Below are 19,578 nucleotides of genomic sequence, written 5' to 3' on the forward strand. Positions count from 1 at the left end.
TAATTCACTAGAATAACAAAATGGCTCTTAGAGAAATCGTTAGGATTTTGAAAATCCATATTTTTACTAAAATAAAAAGTATTTTAACATAAAATTATAATAATATGGATATTCACATGTCAATATACGCATATATTTATGTTATCAATACAAATGTATTATATTAATTTTTATATACCTATGTTTTTCCTTAAAGAAAGGATTCAGAATGTTCTTACGGTCTTCGTGACTGTCATAAGAAGCGACTTAATTTAGGTTACGCCATACGCCAGGTAGAAGATAAGTCAAAATGTATGAGAGGTTCGAAACTGAATAAAACAAAAACGGGTTTTGGCCGAATCCGTATCTAGGGACCGTAGGGTAAAGACAAAGAAGAAGACATTTCCAATATACCCAATTCAAATGTACGAAAGGCATGTTAAAAATAAATCATTCTTAATTTAGTACGCTAAAATATAAACCAGGTATAAGTTTTTATTACTTTAATTGTTGTATAATCAACAGATACAATTTTTTTTTTAATTTGGGTAAATAATAGCAGGACTTAAGTATTCAGTCCAATTTAATTAAAACTTATGCATTGTCAATTGGATAAATACACCAGGGAAAAGACAGGTTTGTGAAGTAGTATTTAACACGATTTAAAGCGTTTTACGAAATTGTTAATTGAAAATTGATTTAAAAAACTAAAATCAAATTAAAAATAACTTTTTTATTTATTTGCTCAGTGTATTTTTAAATGTATAGGTCAAACGATCATTGAACGAAAGCCACAAATAATTTTATAATTTTGGTTTTTACTTCATGAATAAATTGTATTTTAAACTAATAAATAAAATAAACAATTACAAATTTTGTAATTTATTTCAATGTAAAAATGTAATTTATTCTATTTTCAATAATAACAATAATAGATCTCCATATGAAAAACTAAATATATGCGTACGCATATATTATGTTATTATATAATATATAATAATATAGGTACTAATTATATGCAATATAATTAGTGAGTACATTTTATATGGTAATATTGGTACGTATACTGATGTAGTGCTGCTGGATCACGTCATCTAGGGTTTTAAAATTAAAGTCTTATCGTTTTTAGTTCTACAGATTGTAAATTATTATATATTTTGATTTTTAAGAAAAAAAAATACATAGGTTATGAATTATATAATAAAGATAATATGCATGTTACATTGTTGTAATTTTTACTACCACTTATATTTTACGTAAAATACACATTTAATTTGTAATATATATTTTTATAATATTACCAAAATTAAAAATATACAATTAAATTTCCACAATACCTTTTGCATATTGATACAATCGTCGAAGAAGTAATAAATGATTTTTATTTATATTAATTACTGAGTTTTAGCAATACAGTAGCTATACAGTTGCCATACATTGCATAAAAATGTATTATAATGACTGTTAAACAAAACACTTTTTTTTCGTTTTATTAATTCATTTAAATTGAATTGAAAATTGAAATGCCATACTTAAAACAACTATATATGTTTAGGTAACAAAAAAAATGTCACGATTATGTATATTTGATAATAAACAAAACAAAACGTAGAAATATGGACCCTCAAAACAACGTTTTATCAACAATTAAACTTTGTTCATTACGATATTATTGATCGGGTGAGAATCGTCTAGTGTGTATCAATGTGTTTATATAAATACAAATATATTGCGTGAGGAATTTAAAGGTTGTGTTGTATTGTGTATACTTTAAAACGACGAATACTAAAATGAAAAAAGTTTATACTTTCAGTCGTATATTTTGTTTTTCGATTTCGGTTGTAGGCTGTACATTTTATACATTTAAATTGAAAAAAAACTTTATTTTGCATTATAGCTGATTTAACAGCATATTCTATACATTGAAAATATTGATCGTCAAAATATATGATAAATTAGTATTTCTAACTCTACATGCAATGGATAATATGGTAATTAAATATGTAATCCCTAAACATTGTATTTTGAAATTACAATAAATAATACGTTTAATTAATATTTCATAAAAGTATGATTGAAATAGAAGTCTATTCCATCTAGTGTTAAAAGCAAATAATAATCTGCAGTTTGCATAACTCTTATAATTTAAAATTTTTTTTAATTATTGAAACAAGAAGACAAGAAGTGTTGAGATGAAAACCTTAAAATATATTATAAACAGAACAACGATTTAAATATTTATTATGTTTTGTATATCATTTAAAAAAAACAAATGTACTAAGGATTGCCAGGTAAAGATTTATAATGTAAACTATACATAGGTATTTTTAAATGTTATGAAGTTAAAATAAATATAATAGTGTAATAATTTTTGTAGGTATAAATAAACCACCGCTTGAGATACAAAAAACGATTGTAAGGCGTAAGCCCGCCAAAATCTCGCTATTCTTGACTCTTCGTGTTGAGGAATTCCTTTAATCATATTTTATATAGAAGAAATATATTCACAGAAATTAATATGCATATTTTTTTTTTGGTTTTTCTTACGTCTTAACAATAATATTGTTATTAAATTGTATTATATTAGTAAGAAGGAGACTAATATTTATTCGTGTGAAATTTTCAAAGTAGTTTTTATTTTATATCATTATTTTTCTTTTCTCCCTTGGGTACCAAAAGACAATGCTTTTGGACTGAGATGTAATGAAATTACACTTTTATTGGATTCAACTGACGTGGATATTAAAAGTAAATTTTGAAAATATTTTGTGTTCTCAACTGCTGTTTGAATTCCTAAATAATAAAATGATGTTATTTTAATTATATTTTAAGAACGTTGTTTCTATAAACAATATCAAATTTAACAGAGATGTTTTATTTTAAATTGTATTTGTAAATTAAAAACCTACATTTACTATAAAATTAAAATAACAAAAATAAATCAATAAAATGTTAAAAGTAAAGACATTGTTCAGGTTTATAATCGAAGGCTTATAAATCTCAAATTTAATAAAACAGCAATTTTATTTTGTTGTATTTAACTTGAGTATTTAAAATAAGTCTACCAAGAACTAAAATATTATATCATTACTATCAGCCATTCAAATGTAAAGGTTAAATAATAATTGTAAATATATTTGTAATAGCACCTGGTATGCTGAAACATTTTCAAAGAATAAAAAAAAAAAAAAAAAAGTTAAATTGTGAAAAAAAAATTGAATATCAATTAGGTAGTGAGTTTGATTGTTTGATGCTTTACTTATATGTAGATGATTTGAACTTTCAAGAAAAATAGTTGTTGATGTTGGCATTCTTGTATAACTATATTATACGATTTTACTTTGGCTATTAAATTGATTGATACACCGCTGAAAAAAACATTCGCCAAAACTCTTTTTCACTAAATTTCTTAAAAAAATTGAAACTATTACCTATTACTCAAATGATTATTTTTTGAACGTTAGTATTTTTACATAAGTTATAGAAAGAAATGTTGTAAACAAATACTATATTAATTATAGTAATTTATAGTAGTATATATTACTTTGCAATATTTATTAATTTTTGATTATTGCTTATGTTAAAGTTATACAGTTAATAATATGACTATAATGTAACAATATATTCGCGCTCAGGTGATATAAGTGAGATAAAACTTGGCTTCAAAATCCAATCAGGTTTTTGGTACCTATTAATTTCTCAAAATACATTGACATAGTCAATGGGATATGAGAATTTCATGATAAGCTTATGTAATAGCCTTATGTAAATATGTAATGTATGCGTTACGGTTCTAAATCCGAAAATGAAAAAAGTTTACACTTAGGTCATATATTTTGTTTCTGATACCAAAAGTATATTGTGAAAATCTAAATTGCAAAAAGTTTGTTTGTCACTGATTTGGTTTTTGACAATGATCGACGATATTCAAGATCAATATTTCAGAATTAAAGCTTACGTGTCTATTATATTATAATAATTGTGTATATTTTGAAGTAGGTACAGTTTAAATATTTACTAGTAAAATGTTAAAATATTAATACTATATTTATTAAGTACTATGTGTAATGGAAATTGTAACAGAAGGAAAATATTAAAACAATCCATTTTATAATCTTAGGGTGAAAGTTAATTATTTAAAAATATTTATTATTTGATTTTGAAGAATAGGTACTTATTGAGCAGCAAAATACTTCATTAGTTTATGAGTAGTTTATTGATAGTTGGATGTTGATAATCAATTCAGATTCTGAGCGGAGCGATGAATGCGTTGATATTACGCAATGATGTGATTTTTATTTATTTCTGTGACTGTCACTACCTTTGGTTATGGTTATTAGCTTGAAAGGTAGTGTCTGGTGAAAATGTTGATATATTTGGTACAGTGGTACACAATAAATTGATAAAAATTCATATGCTTGTTTTCACGTTACATGGATAAAGACCTGAAGTTTTTTAAAAATATTACTTAACAGTTAACACCTTTATCCGCTCAAACCAGCAAGTACTTATATTACACGTGAGTCTTGTAAAAAAAATCATGAATGCTCTAGTAAAATGTCGTTTACTCAGTTATTTTTTTAAATGTAATAATGTAATATCGAATATTGTTTAATTTAATGTATAATAAATTATCTTCTATATTAATAAAAGCCAATGTTTGCGTGTGTGTGTAAGTGATCAACATAAAAATACATCACACGCATGGTTCTGAAATGTAATACATCGGTTAGCCTACGATATGGGCTTATTGCAACTATTTTATTTTGAATTTTAAAGAGTAGCTCTGCAAGGATTTTTGGCCCAAAAAAACTAATATTTTGTTGTTTTGTATATTGTAGTGGCCATTTTTTACTACCTAAAATTAAATAGTTATTAAAATTGCATAATATTTTAGAACTGTATTTTATATTTGATCAAAACAACCTTAATATCTGAGCTAAAACCTGTGAAGTTAACATTTAATGGAATTATATAGAGGGCGATTCCACCAGATTTAAATTTGTCACTGGTAGCACCATGTAAGATCAGTTAGTTATTAATATAAAACTTTAACAAGTTCAACCAATTAACTTATATTAATGTAGTTAGTGTATAATTATTGTTTTCTTAAGCAATCTTCGTACGTTAAATTTATTTAAATAAATACAGTTAAATTTAGATATAGATATTATATGAACTGAAAAACTTAAGCCAACAGATACCAACGTTGTGTACTAGCTAATTGAAATTAAAATATCCTCAGAACTAGACAAATTAAAACGTCGTGTCTATAATTACTTTATTGAAGATCATCTATTCATCTTAAGCATTATGTTAGAGCGTTCTTTTATTTATTTTAAGAACGATTAAAATTAAAATTCTAATAAGTATATTTATGTTCAGACTGAAGAGCCGTAGTTATACCCACATGTGTTGTCTCCGACTTTCTTTAAACAATACATTTTACGTTCAGAATAATCCCTTTAACTCTATTATTTTTAATATTAGAGTGAATTGATCTATAATTATATAGCTTACAGTAGTACTTAAATTGAGTAGCTACCTTGGAGTCTCTATTGTTTAAAAATAATATTTTAGGATACCCTTTCTTTTTTCTATATCAAAATCAATGAGACATTTAAATCTTCAAGTATGTACTTTTTTTTTTAAATGTTTGCATGCTCTTATATTTTTGTCCAATTTATGCACTCGATAAATATAATATTATTGTACATTTGATTTTTTTGAAAATTAAATTTTAAATAAAACTATGCACATTTTAGAATACAATACATTTATAGTAAACATTAAAATACTTATATTACGAGTATCTTGATATAACATTTAAATATAAATCAAAATTTGCTAGCTATTGGTTAGTAAACCTACACATGGGTAAAATGTCCTCTAAAGAAAGTGTGCCATATATTATTTAAAAACTCTATAAAACTCATTGTTAAGAAAATAAACTATTTTGTTACAGATTGGAAGCCTTAATGAATTTTATTTGTTTGAACATCAACACGTACACAAAAGATCAATTTACGTTGACGAAAAGTACCATTCTCGTCTAAAACTTGACCCACAGGTAATATAAACATTATTCGTTATAATTTACATGTAGATACCTACTTATTGAATGTCTACACTTATGTAACTTTAATATATTTTTATTAGTTTGTAAAATATACAATATAAGTGATAATAATTTACTATAGAAACCCATAAACAGGCTTTTAAAGTTATTGCTAACTCTTGTATTTTATATAATTTTTATACTAGGAGTGACCATGTAGATTCTTTTTGAATAAACTTCGAACGTGGTAACATTTGGTTTATTTATTTTCTTTATCGAAACTCTATATTAAATTTCCTTATTCAATTCATATACTGTGTATGGACTAACAAGTTTAAAAGAAATGTACACACATATATATATATAATATATATATATACCAACACTAAAAGACAATTCATATGTCAGTTGGAATTCATAAAAAATAAATCGAAATCCCAAACAATAAATCCATATCAAAAAGTAACATATTTTCCATCATGTGTACCTATACAAAGAAAAAAAAGACTTCGCAAGAAAAGAAATGAAAAAAATGTTGAGGAATTCACCTTAAAAATACATATATAGTAATATCCTAAATTTGGAAACTTTTAGTTTTTCAATTATATTATCCAATTGGTAACAAAAGAAACTTAATAAAAATTCAAAAATACTTTTAAAAAAAATTGTTTTTTTCAACAGAAGTAAAAACATTTTTGAAATAAATTTATTAAAGTAAATAGTTCACGATGTTAACATAGACTAATGCAAACATACCTATTGATTTTGTTATGATTACTATATCATTGATTTAAAATAATAATAAATTAAAAACTATTCTAAATATGATACTATTCTTGACCAATTTAAGAAATGAGTGACTTAATTTAGTAAAATAGGTTTGTTCAATAAATATTATGTTTTAGATCCCGAGAAGAGATATGAATATTTTTGTTTTACAACAATGTGTGCATGTATTTAAAAAAAAATATATATTTAAGTATTTTTTATTTATACGCGTATAAATAATATTTATTCATTTAACTTATTCATCTAAAATTCAAAACATTTTTTTGATATTTTATGTTAATAGCTAAGACTTGAAAATGTGGTACAACATCATTTTATGTTCCTGAAAGTTCTTCTTATAGAAACCTAAAATTATAAAAAAATATGATTAGTATACTTGAGTTATGCACAATTTTTATATTTATAATTCAAGTTAACATTTTACAAAAAACGGATATTCATAAATAAAAAAAACGATATTAGTTATTTGGTTGAATTTCTAAAAAATACTTTTTGAAAGAACTTGAAACGTTTCACCACTAAATATTAACACCTAATATTTACTTTACACAATTAAATTTTCAAAATATTTAGATTCATTTTATGCTGCTTACATCCCCAAATGCCTATTCACCCCTTTTTATGGAACGTCTATATATTATAATTTAATAACCACTATGAAATATATGAAATAAAATTAAAATTCTTATATAATATAATACATAAAATACGAAAATAGAATTTGGCAAAAATTAGTTTAAACTACCACATAACAAATAGTAAAATAAATGTAAAGTTAAATATGCCGATAGACTATATTTGCTCAGAATCACTTTTCACATACAATGATTTATTGTTGAATTCAAAATGAACACATCCATTACAACGACAAGACACATTTGACACCTACTACATAGCAGAATGACTTTCCAAGTTTTGAAAAAAAAATTTAAAACAGAATACGTCATACATTAAATGCATTCATATTTTTTTCCATTTCATTCCGATGAAGTAATTTGATGCAAGACAGTTATTCATATCATTTTCAAAGTTAGAAAACCTGATTAAATTCAGTGCTGTATAATTAAACCCATGCCATTGGGAGGATATACCGACGCATGAAGTCGCGAGTAGGGGAAAAAGAGAAAAAATGGAAAAGAAACGTTTATAGAATTCCATACACTTGTTTTAATATTGTTGCCCGTCAAGGCGTGAAAATAATGACATTATAATCCCATTTCTTAAATTCTGTCGGGACATCCGGAAAACGGCTCCCGGAGTGGTTTTTGTGTGCACATAAGTCCGCGACAACGGGGATGAACAAGATTGATGACGGTGTTTCAGAGAAATGAAGGGAAAAACCACTGAGCTTTTGTCTGCAGTCCGGTAACAACGTACAAACTAATGTAATTGGATGATCCCGGAATTCCCTGAAAATTCCGTTTTAGAATTTAATTTAAATATTAACACACGGCATTCATAAAGTCGAATGATACGAGAAGCTACAGGAGTTCTAAAAAATAGTGTGAAGAATAGAATAAAAAAAATAATAAAGAAATTATGAAAAATAAAAAATCCACCCCGGACATCCGGATTCAGGAAAATGTTTCTGTCCAATGACAATATTTACACCCTTCTCTGCCTCTCTTTTTTTCTCGCTTTTTTTTTTAAACATAGCTGGGTCCAGAGTTTCATGGGCGTTGAAATGTGCTTGAAAATGTCAAGCTGGCCCAACAACAGTAACATTTTCAATTTGCCTTAAATTAAAACTTTTAATTTAAATTATAATATAGTCTTGTATTTTGTACACATATTTATGAATATTATGGTCTTGAATTAAACGTAAATAAATAAAGCAATAATTATAATCAAGTTTTAAATTTTCGGAAAATGTAAGAATTATATAACTTTATTTAATTTAGCAAATTATCAAAAAAATATTGTTAAAAAAAAAAAATGAATTAAATAACTGTTGCCATTGCGTTGAAGCGTTTTGTTCAATAATAATAATAATAATAATAATAAAAACTATAATCAAATGAAATGGTCTATAAATTAATTAATAATATATAATGTAAAAAAATAACATTATCTATTTTTGAACTATATATCATATTATCAGAATCCACAAATATTAATTTTATTACTTTAAATCTGGTTTTTATGCTTTATTTTAATTTTAAAATTTGACAGTTTTCAAACTGTCTAATAAATAATACGCTGAAAATATAAAATAAATACCAATGAGAAAGTGTAAGCATTTAAAATTTTATTTTATTTAGCTTTAGATTTTAATGTAATTTCAAACCTATTATCTTAAGCTAAATATAATAATAAGGACTATAAATTAATGTATAATGGTCATAATAAATATTTTGTAAGAATGATTTCAAGTAGCTTAAAATGTAAATGGTATCTATAGTGTTTTATATGATATCAATGAGATGATAGTTTTGGTTCTTCCACACTCTCTCATACACGTAGTACCATCTATCCTGCACTGATCCGAGTCAATCGTAATGTTCGTCTAGAATAATTTATGTTTTATGTATCCAGTAAGTTTGGTTTAGTTTGTTTAGTTAATTTGTATAGTTTGTATTTTGTATATCTATAAATATATTTTAAAAGCATTTGTTCTTCTTTACTATTAAAAAATATTTATGTGTACCTATAAATAATATTAGACACCGAACTCCACTAAAGGTGTGTTTCATCATGGATCTATAGTATTATTAAGCATGGAAACATATTTTTAGATTGAAAGAAACATCACATGTCTATAATATTATTTTTACGATATGATAATATCAAGTATATAATATTATTGATAACAATTTAAATTTGAATACAAAATTATGTAGATATAGGATCGAGAAATAAATAGTTTAAAATTAATCCAAATATTTTAAAAATTGCATTGTGCATAGAAAATAATCGTACAATATTTAAGGGAGAAAAGTTTCAAATCTCAATAAATAATATTTTTGAATTTCGACATTATAACCAAAACAGTTTTCTTTTACATATTCAATTTCCTCAACATTCTAAACTCAGATGCTAATTATAATATACTGTGGCATGTTATATATTTTTTTATTTTAATTCCTGTAAGAACAATTTTTGGGAAATTTAATTATGTTTTTTGAAAAAGTCAAACAATTAATATGTCTATAAATATCACAAAAATAGCCAAATTATTTTTTAAACTATAACATGTCTGGAAAATGATATTAATTATATAATAATATCTTTGGTGAATATTCAAGAATCTACATCTATTGAATATACGTTTTTGGATTACAAAAACTAATTATAGATTGTTAAGATAAATTCCCGTAATTTTGTTTTCAGTTTTACATGATTATTTTACTCTTGACGACTACCTGATTGTATGAACAAGATTTATTTTTTTCCTGAAACCTCTCCCAAAAATATAAATAGAAGCATTTTTACAGTGCCAAAAGTTGATGACTAACACAAAGAAAAAATAAGCCATTTGGTTGTAAAACTATAATACATTCATAGCTTCATTCAGGATCTTAAACATAAATATTGATAAGTGTATCTATATGTTTTTATTTTTTAAACTCTTAAAACGTGTTTTAATTTTCCAACAAAAAGTTTCGTATAGGTACCAACACACTTTTTCAATCTTGTTACTAGTAAGGATTATACATACTGGTACTAAAATGTATATTTTTTTTTTTGTCAGCCATTGGGTTTTTGAGTAATATAAGAAGAGTTTCAGAACTTATAAGTTTCATAAACGTCTTTTAACGATTGAAAATTGTATACAAATGCGTTATAATGTGGAAATAGGAATATTTTTATAAAATATCCTGTTGGTTCATAGTTTCTAACTTATAGATAATAGCTAATAGATATCCATCAATATACATTTTCCAAGAACTATTTCGGTTCATTTTTCTTTCACGGACAGCTGTCGACCGTCCTAGTTTTTACATGGACTATAAGCTAGTAGACGTGCTACTACTGCTGCAGTTTAGTAGTTGGTAAGCTAATTTGCCAATTTAATGTTTCAGGGGTTCTGTTTTGCCTTGTTGATCGTTGTATTATGTTACTTACGAGTTATGAATTATCCACAATCATTTTAATATAACTGAATAAACATTACAATAACCATTATATTATATTTGGATGTTTATTTCTGATGAAGTCGAACATTTATGTTTATTTACGTATACTCCTCCTGCTGACTAATTTGCCGTTCAAGTTTGTAATGATAATCGTTTATGTATACATGCATAATCCAATGCGAATTATTGATGTGGTAAATATTTTATTGATTCGGTTTATGTGAAAATGATTCAACCAGCCCTTGTTTGTTCATATTATTTGTACTTGGGTCGTATATTGTAGGTATCACGGGCACGAGTGTTAGTTTGTCGTCTTATTTATGTGATATGCTAATATACGTCTTTAGTTTATGTAGATATTTGATACTCTATTGGTAATTTTTGTTTTTAGTATTTAACCTTTTTTTTAGGTGGAAAAGTAATAAGTTAATATTATTTGTTATTTATGTCTCATTACTTTTCGGAGTGGTAAAAACGTATGGATTTTCAATTTTAATATTTTTTCTGGTAGGAAAGGGAATTTTTTTAGTAGTTTGAAGAAGTCAAAAATAAAAATTCAAAGCGCCTACTTTAATTTATAATTGGGGCCTGGGGGAAAAAATGGAGAAAAAGGTGAATTTTTACTCAAATCCAGTTTTAGATAGAATCGAGTTTATAAATTTGTCATAATTCTAAATCGTGCTTTAAATTTTCTCTACAATTTGATTATTTACTATAAATCGGATCATTTCAAAAATATTTTGACTTTTTTATTTTTGAGCCATTAATACACATTTGACTTTTTTTTTATTTTAGTCGATAACATTAGTGTTTTATCAAAGCTATTTTAAAATATTAAAGGTAAATAATATTATGCACTTTCTTTTTGTTAACATTTGTTATTTAAATGTTGATTAAATTAATTGATTAGATAAATAATATCTATTTTAGTTATTTTATAATTAAAAAATAATATTTGTGGAGACTTTCAAATGAAATATTTTTGACAAAAATGTATTTAATCTACTGAATTAGAAATAGTAAAATAAATTACTTTGATAATACTATAAATATATCATAATATATACTTAGTAATGTAGGCTGATAAACTGTCTTCACTCAGAATAGTTTTTTCGTATGTAATGATTTATCATTAAATACAAATTTGGCTCACACATTGCAGTAACTTACTCAATTACGAGATACACTCGACACCTACAGCAGGGCTGTTGTCTATTTTCCCCCTCTTTTAGATTGTATTTATTATTACTATATTTTCTTGTGACTACATGTTGGGTAAAAGGCAAATTTAACTGTATCTACTTATACTGTACTTTGTTTGTGTTTTAAAATTGTGGTTGTTCCACATTTTTAGTTTAATACATCAACATTATAAAAACTAACAGCGATGATGCAACACAATTTCAAGACGCGCAACAGGTGAATTCTCTTGTAGAATTCATTTATAAAAAAAGGTGGGATCATGGTAAAAAACAAATTTACTGGGGGCAAACCATTAAAAAAATGTCAGGACACAGTGGGAAATCGTATACAGTTGACAACTACACTGAGCACGGAAAACCGTTCAACCCACAGGGGCACCCAATCACTCAACCCTCGTCGCGCGCGATTAACTGATGTTTTCCAGCAAGTCGTCGTAGCCTAATGGTCCGCTGGCTGTGGCGTAGAATAATAAATCGTTTCGGCACGAACACCGTTGTATTGTTTTTGATACGACGCCGTGAGATAAACGTAAAATAATATTGCCGTTTTGAGTTTGAAAAACTCCACGAAAAGATAAGAGTACAATGAAGCAATTACAATTTATAGTCATGTATTGAAGATGTAGGTAGAAAACCACTGCCAAAGAAGCTGTTATTATCATTAATATTATATTATTATCTCTATTTATCGTTGAAATTCAAATTGAAGAGAAAATCGACAACACTAATGCAGTAAAGCTGTGCTGACTTGTATAATATTCAATAAAATTGTGATATACGCTAAAGAGTATATATTAGAGAACGAGAACGGCAAAAAAAAACACACAAAATTGACAAGCCTTTATCGTTTGGCGTGTAAGCTGTCTAATAGAAAATCGATTATTCGTTTCGCAGTTATTTCGATCTGTATCGTCACATTTTTTTTCCTTTTGCGTAAAAGCTTTTAACACAGATACACAGCGCTTCCTTTGAAGAACCCGTTGGGAAATTTGCCATTTATCTCGTGTCAGAGAACTGAACATTTATTGGCATGCCATTTAAAATAGTAACCCACACAAATAAACACAAAAATCTAACGTCGTTTGTATTTTCTACAGAACTTTTATCTTTTTATGCAACCTTTCAGTTCTGTCTTACCCTTGATATGCCTATTGAGAAGTTTTACCTGCACTCACAGTATTCTTGCACTAAGGGTCAAATATTTAATAGAGGGCTATTAAAAAATTTTCGAACAGTCAAGATATAGCTTAGTATTTACACTACATAATATATGATATGTTAACTTTATTTAAAATTTTTGTTTCTTATGTAGTTTAATCATGAAAAATCGTAGTAACGTTGGAAAGTAAACACAAATATATGAGTTATAAAATATAATTACGACATTGATCTTAGGATATTCATTAACTCATAGTTGTGTGTATATTACTATATTAATATATTTATCATTATAATTACTATACCGTATGATTATAAATAATAGTAATAACTAAAAATATTTTAACAGAAACCTAAAATAATTTTAGTGTAAAAAAGCAAATAATGAAACTCTATGGTAGGTTTGTAAAACGCATTATTAAACTAATTATTTAAAAAAAAATATAAATATTGTATAGTAGAATTTTAAAAATATTTATCATTGAATTTAATTTAATGCAATGCATTTTTTATATTTGCTCTGCATGAAATTACTTAAATGTTATATTTGATAATAAATCTCTAATAATAAAATGTAATTCATATTCGAGAGCACATTTTTTTTTTTAGTTTAAAAATATGATTGCTATGTTCAAATGTTCATATATCTTACAAATATACATAATTACGACTTGGTTTATTATTATATTTATCTGCTTCCAAACAATACATTGGAATATCCGAACTCATAAAATGAAAAATACATTGAGATGCTTATACACTTATGAAAATAATTTTTATGTTGATAGTAATAAAGTCAACCCAACAATAGTTCAAAACGTATTCTACTTTAACATTTGTCAGTTCACAATTAAATGTTGAATTTGTCAAACTCAAATATTGTGTATTATTCATTGATGTATAGGCATACAAAAACATTTCGTTGTTACACATTCTATTATGTTATGGTATATTTTTGTTCAGGGTTATAAGTTAATAATTTAAAACAATTGTATTATTTTTAAATGATATTTGAAATGTCAAGGATTCAGAAAAGCTTTTATTACATATGAAGTTTGGTTACGCATGGTTGAAACAAATGTAGCCAGTTCATAACAGATTGCTTTTTGGTAGTTTATCCACCCTTTTCACAGAAAAAAAATATTAACCAACGTCACGGATTCCCTAGCTTCTCAAGAGAATTTATGTAACTCTAGTGACTGTATCGTAAAAAAAAAAAAACTTGTACCAAAAAAAAAGTATCTGGGTAAGCCATAAATTTAAATTTATGATGATAATTTGGGGCCGAAATCCCGCAAGACTATGTCCGGAACTTTTACATACAGACACACATATTACATGCATTTATTTACACATTTTAGTGTAGGTATTGGCTGTTCATTATTAGAAGAGGCATAACAATCAATATGTTTATAGTTTTGATACTCATATATTCATATAAGTATAATAAACAAGTCCATTATAATATAATATTATAGGTTCTTTTTTTTCAGGAAAAAATAATGCTGTAGGTATGTTTCTGCATTTGTTTTAATGCACTAGTATATTGAAAATATTAGGAAGATAAACGTACAACAATTATTCACCGTTTATATGCGTTTTTAACATTTTCTGTTGAATTTGTTGTTATCTAGGTAAAACTAACTTTAAATAAATTATATACTAACATAACATGGTACATTAATAAAAAATCATCTTAATTAATTTCTTAAAATATGATAAGTATATAAGTAAATAGTAACATTGTCAATCCTGCATATATGATAAAAATAAATGAATATTTCTTAATTTATAATGTATGTGTCAAATTGACAAAAAAACCCATTAAGTACTCATTTTAGTAAAGATAAAATTATGGTTTTGCTAATATTTGTATCAGTTATACCCTTGTTTAAATACTATTATGATTGTCTACTACAGTTTATACATTGTTGAAATAAACATAAAGATACTTTAAGTATTCAATTATTTTCTTAGAAACTTATCAAACCCGATAAAATCATCCAACTTTATCTTAAAATTGGCTATATTAAATTTAGCTATCCGGGCGACTAACAAGGAAGCTCATCATAAAATTATGAACTATTTTAAAGGAAATAATACGGTGTTTCATACTTTTTTACCACTTGGCACAAGGCCTTATAAAATAGTTTTATAGAACTTTCTTCACTCTGCTATGGTAGTCATGACTCAATTTGTTCAGTTCTTTCTAACTTTGAAATCTAGTTAACTCTATGTCCAACATCGTTCATTATTCTACTTACAACAAATGTTTACAATGGATTTAAAACGTGTGAATAACATTATCAACATTTATATTTTTTATGTACTTTAAATGTATCAAGTTTGAACTTCCAATTAAAAATTAATGGGTTTCCAGGTTTATCTGCCTTTTGAAAGACAAAATTATAAAAAGTATATTATCAACCCTGCACACGTGTCAAGAGCAAAAGTTAGCATTTCACTGGTTTAAACTGCACGGACACTCAATCAAAATTCGTTCAGCTTTCTAGGCCATTTGGATTTCAGACAATCATAAAGAATGTCTGAACTATAAACAGCTTAGCTTCTAAAGACGACTAAATAAAGACTGACTAAACCTTTCCACTGAGGAAAATCATATCTCGTGGTCTTAAGTGACTTTTGAAACTCTTTCACTTGTAACTGTAAAACTTTCACTTCTAAAATACACGTAGTTTAATTATTTATTATTTTTATGAGTCTGGACGTAAAACTAATATAATATCATAACATAATTATTAATTGTTAGTTCTAATATGTTTGTAAAATACGGCTTACATTTTATTGTTGATAACCCAAATAATATGTTTGTCTACAAATAAAATATAATGAATATGCATGTATGCTTATTATACTATAAAAAATACATTTTTGTATAAAAACACCAAATTAAAGAAATTATACTTCATCAAATTATTTTATTTAAGTAATTATTTTTAAAAAGGTGGGTAAGTGGATGTCTCTGATTTAAATTATTTGTATAGAAAGTCGCTGTAATGGACGGTATCAAATATGAATTCAATGATATGTATCGTTATGACAGTATGTCTATCTAGAATATTTTATTTTGTTATTACTTATTATTAATACAGTAGAAGTAGATGGTAAATTTAATTAGTACTATTCATAATATTCTGAAATTATCAGTGATACTGGAAAAATATTATATAAACTTATGTAAAGTTTTGATGTTTTCATTGCAACCGCAAATTACAAACAAATGACAAAAATCGTTATTTTTTATATTAATATGTAGAAATGTTAATATTCTGTGCAAACTTCATGTATCTATGTATCTACGATCGTTTTTGTTTGAGTTACATTAAAAACCAAAATCGATTTTTACGAAAACTGATTTTACGTAAAAATTCCGGTTTTTTCTTAATATTTCATTTGTTTTCCTGTTGCTTTTGAAAACTATTCTAAATTTTAAATTTTGACTTCCCAAATGCACCAACTAGGTTCACTTTCCTACCAGAAAAGTTGTTGTTGAAAAAAATCGAAGCACTTCTACTACCCCAAACCGTGATGACAGACTCAGAAAAAAATAAAATACACACATTATTGTAAATTCAATGCATTCATCACTCCGCTCAGAATCTAAAATTAAGTATTAATTTAGTATGTATAGTTTATACTTAATTGTTAACAGCTTAAGTTTTTTAACGTGTAAAGATGAATGTGTTGTAAGGTTCAAATTATATATTTAGAAAAACTAAAAAGTTGTTTTTCAAGTTCAAATTTTAATGAAATTGGCCTATTAAGTATTATTATTTATTACTATTACCCATTAAAACAAAAACGACTTTAGTTATTTTGTTGGAATTCAAAAAACAAAAATCGTAGGATAAACAGGTTTACCATATATATACACATTACACAATGGTATTCTCAAATATTATTAGTACTTCCCTCATTACTAAGAGAAAATTAAAAAATTTCATTATATTATTATGTATAGGCTGACTGTTTGTCTCCATCCAGAACGGTTTTCAATGGGTAGGTATGTAATGTTATGTCATTGAATTAAGATTGTTTTTAGGTCTATTGCAGTATCTAACCTATTAAATAACGAAGTGAATAGTCTGCACCTATTAAAATACATTAAAAATTTTTCTACGAAGTGTTTTTTTCTTATATTATGTATTAACACATATTTCTGTTTTAAAATCTAAAAAAAATCATTTTGTTAACAAAATATTTAAAACCTGACCTCACCTTAGTTTTAGTTAAGCAATTAAAGTGATAATAACGTATAATAACTTTCTACATTGTCAATAAAGTTTGTACGTAATGAATCGAAATAATCAATTTAAAAAATAAATAAACCAAAATGTAATAAGTATAGATTGATTAACAAAAAGTTTATATAATTAAAACTTTTAATAGCATGATTATTATTAATTTTAATAGCAGCATTTATGTTGAAACAATGTGATATAAATATAAGTATAGTACAGTAAGTTGATATAGAAAGTCGTATTTTGAAAAATTGTGGTTTTTTCGGTACATTCTTAAAAAAATAGAAATCGTAATCAATAATTATAATTTGTTTCTATAAAAATCTTCATAACTTGTTATTCTAAGTTCTTAACCAGAATTCAACAGTTAAAAAGCAGATCATTTATATATACATAAATAGTTTCAATTGCTAATGCTAATTATTTTAAAAATTGTTGACAATTTTATTTGAATAAGCTTAAAAGAAGTAACAGATATTTGTTATTAAAACTTAAAGTGTAAGTAATATAAAGTTATATATTTGATGACTTGTCATATGAAATTGTCATTTAAGTAGAAAGAATATAGTAATACTATTTTTATGAACATTTCAAATTTAAATGACATGAAAATAAAATATACTTAGTCTATTAGTAAATTTAGATAATAATTAGGTAATTAGCATCGTAATTAGGTATCGTTGATGATAATATATATCATTGCTGCCTCTCATAATTGTTATAATAGTTATAATAATAACAATAATACACAAATAATATATTTTAGATTGCATTACATAGTTAATTTTATATTACATTCATTCAAAATTGTTGTATAATAATTCTTTAGAAGAAAAAAACATTATTCATGAAAATATTGAATTTTCTAAAATACTAAAATCTTAGAAAAAATACATTCAATTTTATGAGATTAATCAGTGTATAAACCTAGAATATTTTAATTTCCTTTTTATTTTATGTTGAAATAATTAATGTATTTATTGCTTAAACACGACCTTGGTTGGTTGGCATTTATAAAAAAACATAGGGTGACAATACTCACACTTTGTAAAACGATGGACATTATAATATTTAATAAATACACATATGTAACTATATAAAAAAATATAATAAATTATAACTTACTCGTATAGATAAAAATAGAAATCATAAAATTGTATGATTTTTAAGGAAATGTTACAAATGAATATATTTGTGTTTTCTTATAAATGTGCATTGTAATTTCCACTTGGTGAAGTGTTAAATTAAGTATTCGGTTCAAAAGTTGTGCAGTGATAATAAAACACCTGCAGGATAAGTGGAGTCTGATACAGCAATAGAGTTAGAGAGAGGTTTCATAATAGTTGAGCGAAGTTCCTTTAATCAGCTCTACTAGCATAGAATTTTGGTGGAACTTGGCAGTGTTTATTGTTTAATTAATATTGTGCACAAGTGCCAACGGTGAACTGGAGTTGTATGAAGAAAAAGTGATTTCTAGACACGATAAAACATGACCTTTTGAAGTTTTTATTAATATCCTTTCAATATAAGATATGGTCTGAAATGTTGGGCTTTGGTTATCGAACTAGGTAATTACAAATAAGTTACTGTCTGGTGTCTATAATTGTTTTGATTATATGTCAGTAAATATAACAAAAGTTACTTACCATAAGACATTTTTAAATTTTAAGTACCACTTGAGACATTAAAATTAATCTTCGAGGATTCATTAGTTAGTACTTACATAATTTTTACCTTTTTAAGTGGTATGTAGTAATAAAACACGAAATAATAGACACCAAAAAGTGTTAATTCTTAACAAATATAATTTTTTGAATCGTAACAAAATAACTAAAATTGTTATATCATAAATCAATTTATTTACTTCAAATGCCTGTAAAAATAAAATGTAAATACTAATATATCTTTGAAATTTTAACTGCTATAAGTTAAGCTTGTAAGAAACAGTTTATTAAATTTTCAAGTTTATGGAAGTACTCCGTTTAGAATTAAAAATAATATGCTCTTGAAACTTAGATTTTTATTTTAGAACATTTTGTAAATGAGACACATTC

At 25.3% G+C, this 19,578-nt stretch overlaps 1 protein-coding gene across 1 annotated transcript in view; it reads left to right on the top strand.

The window, feature by feature from the left end:
- The window catches only part of LOC111042071, a 112,916-nt gene that overhangs the window by 11,469 nt on the left and 81,869 nt on the right, over window positions 1-19,578 (top strand). Inside the window, exon 2 of the mRNA XM_022326562.1 lies at window positions 5,945-6,049. Within this exon, the coding sequence (XP_022182254.1) occupies window positions 5,945-6,049 (105 nt within the window). The remainder of the gene's footprint in view (window positions 1-5,944; window positions 6,050-19,578) is intronic.

This window comes from Myzus persicae, unplaced genomic scaffold (assembly GCF_001856785.1).
Source record: "Myzus persicae strain clone G006 unplaced genomic scaffold, MPER_G0061.0, whole genome shotgun sequence".
Classification (NCBI taxonomy): Eukaryota; Metazoa; Arthropoda; class Insecta; order Hemiptera; family Aphididae; genus Myzus; species Myzus persicae.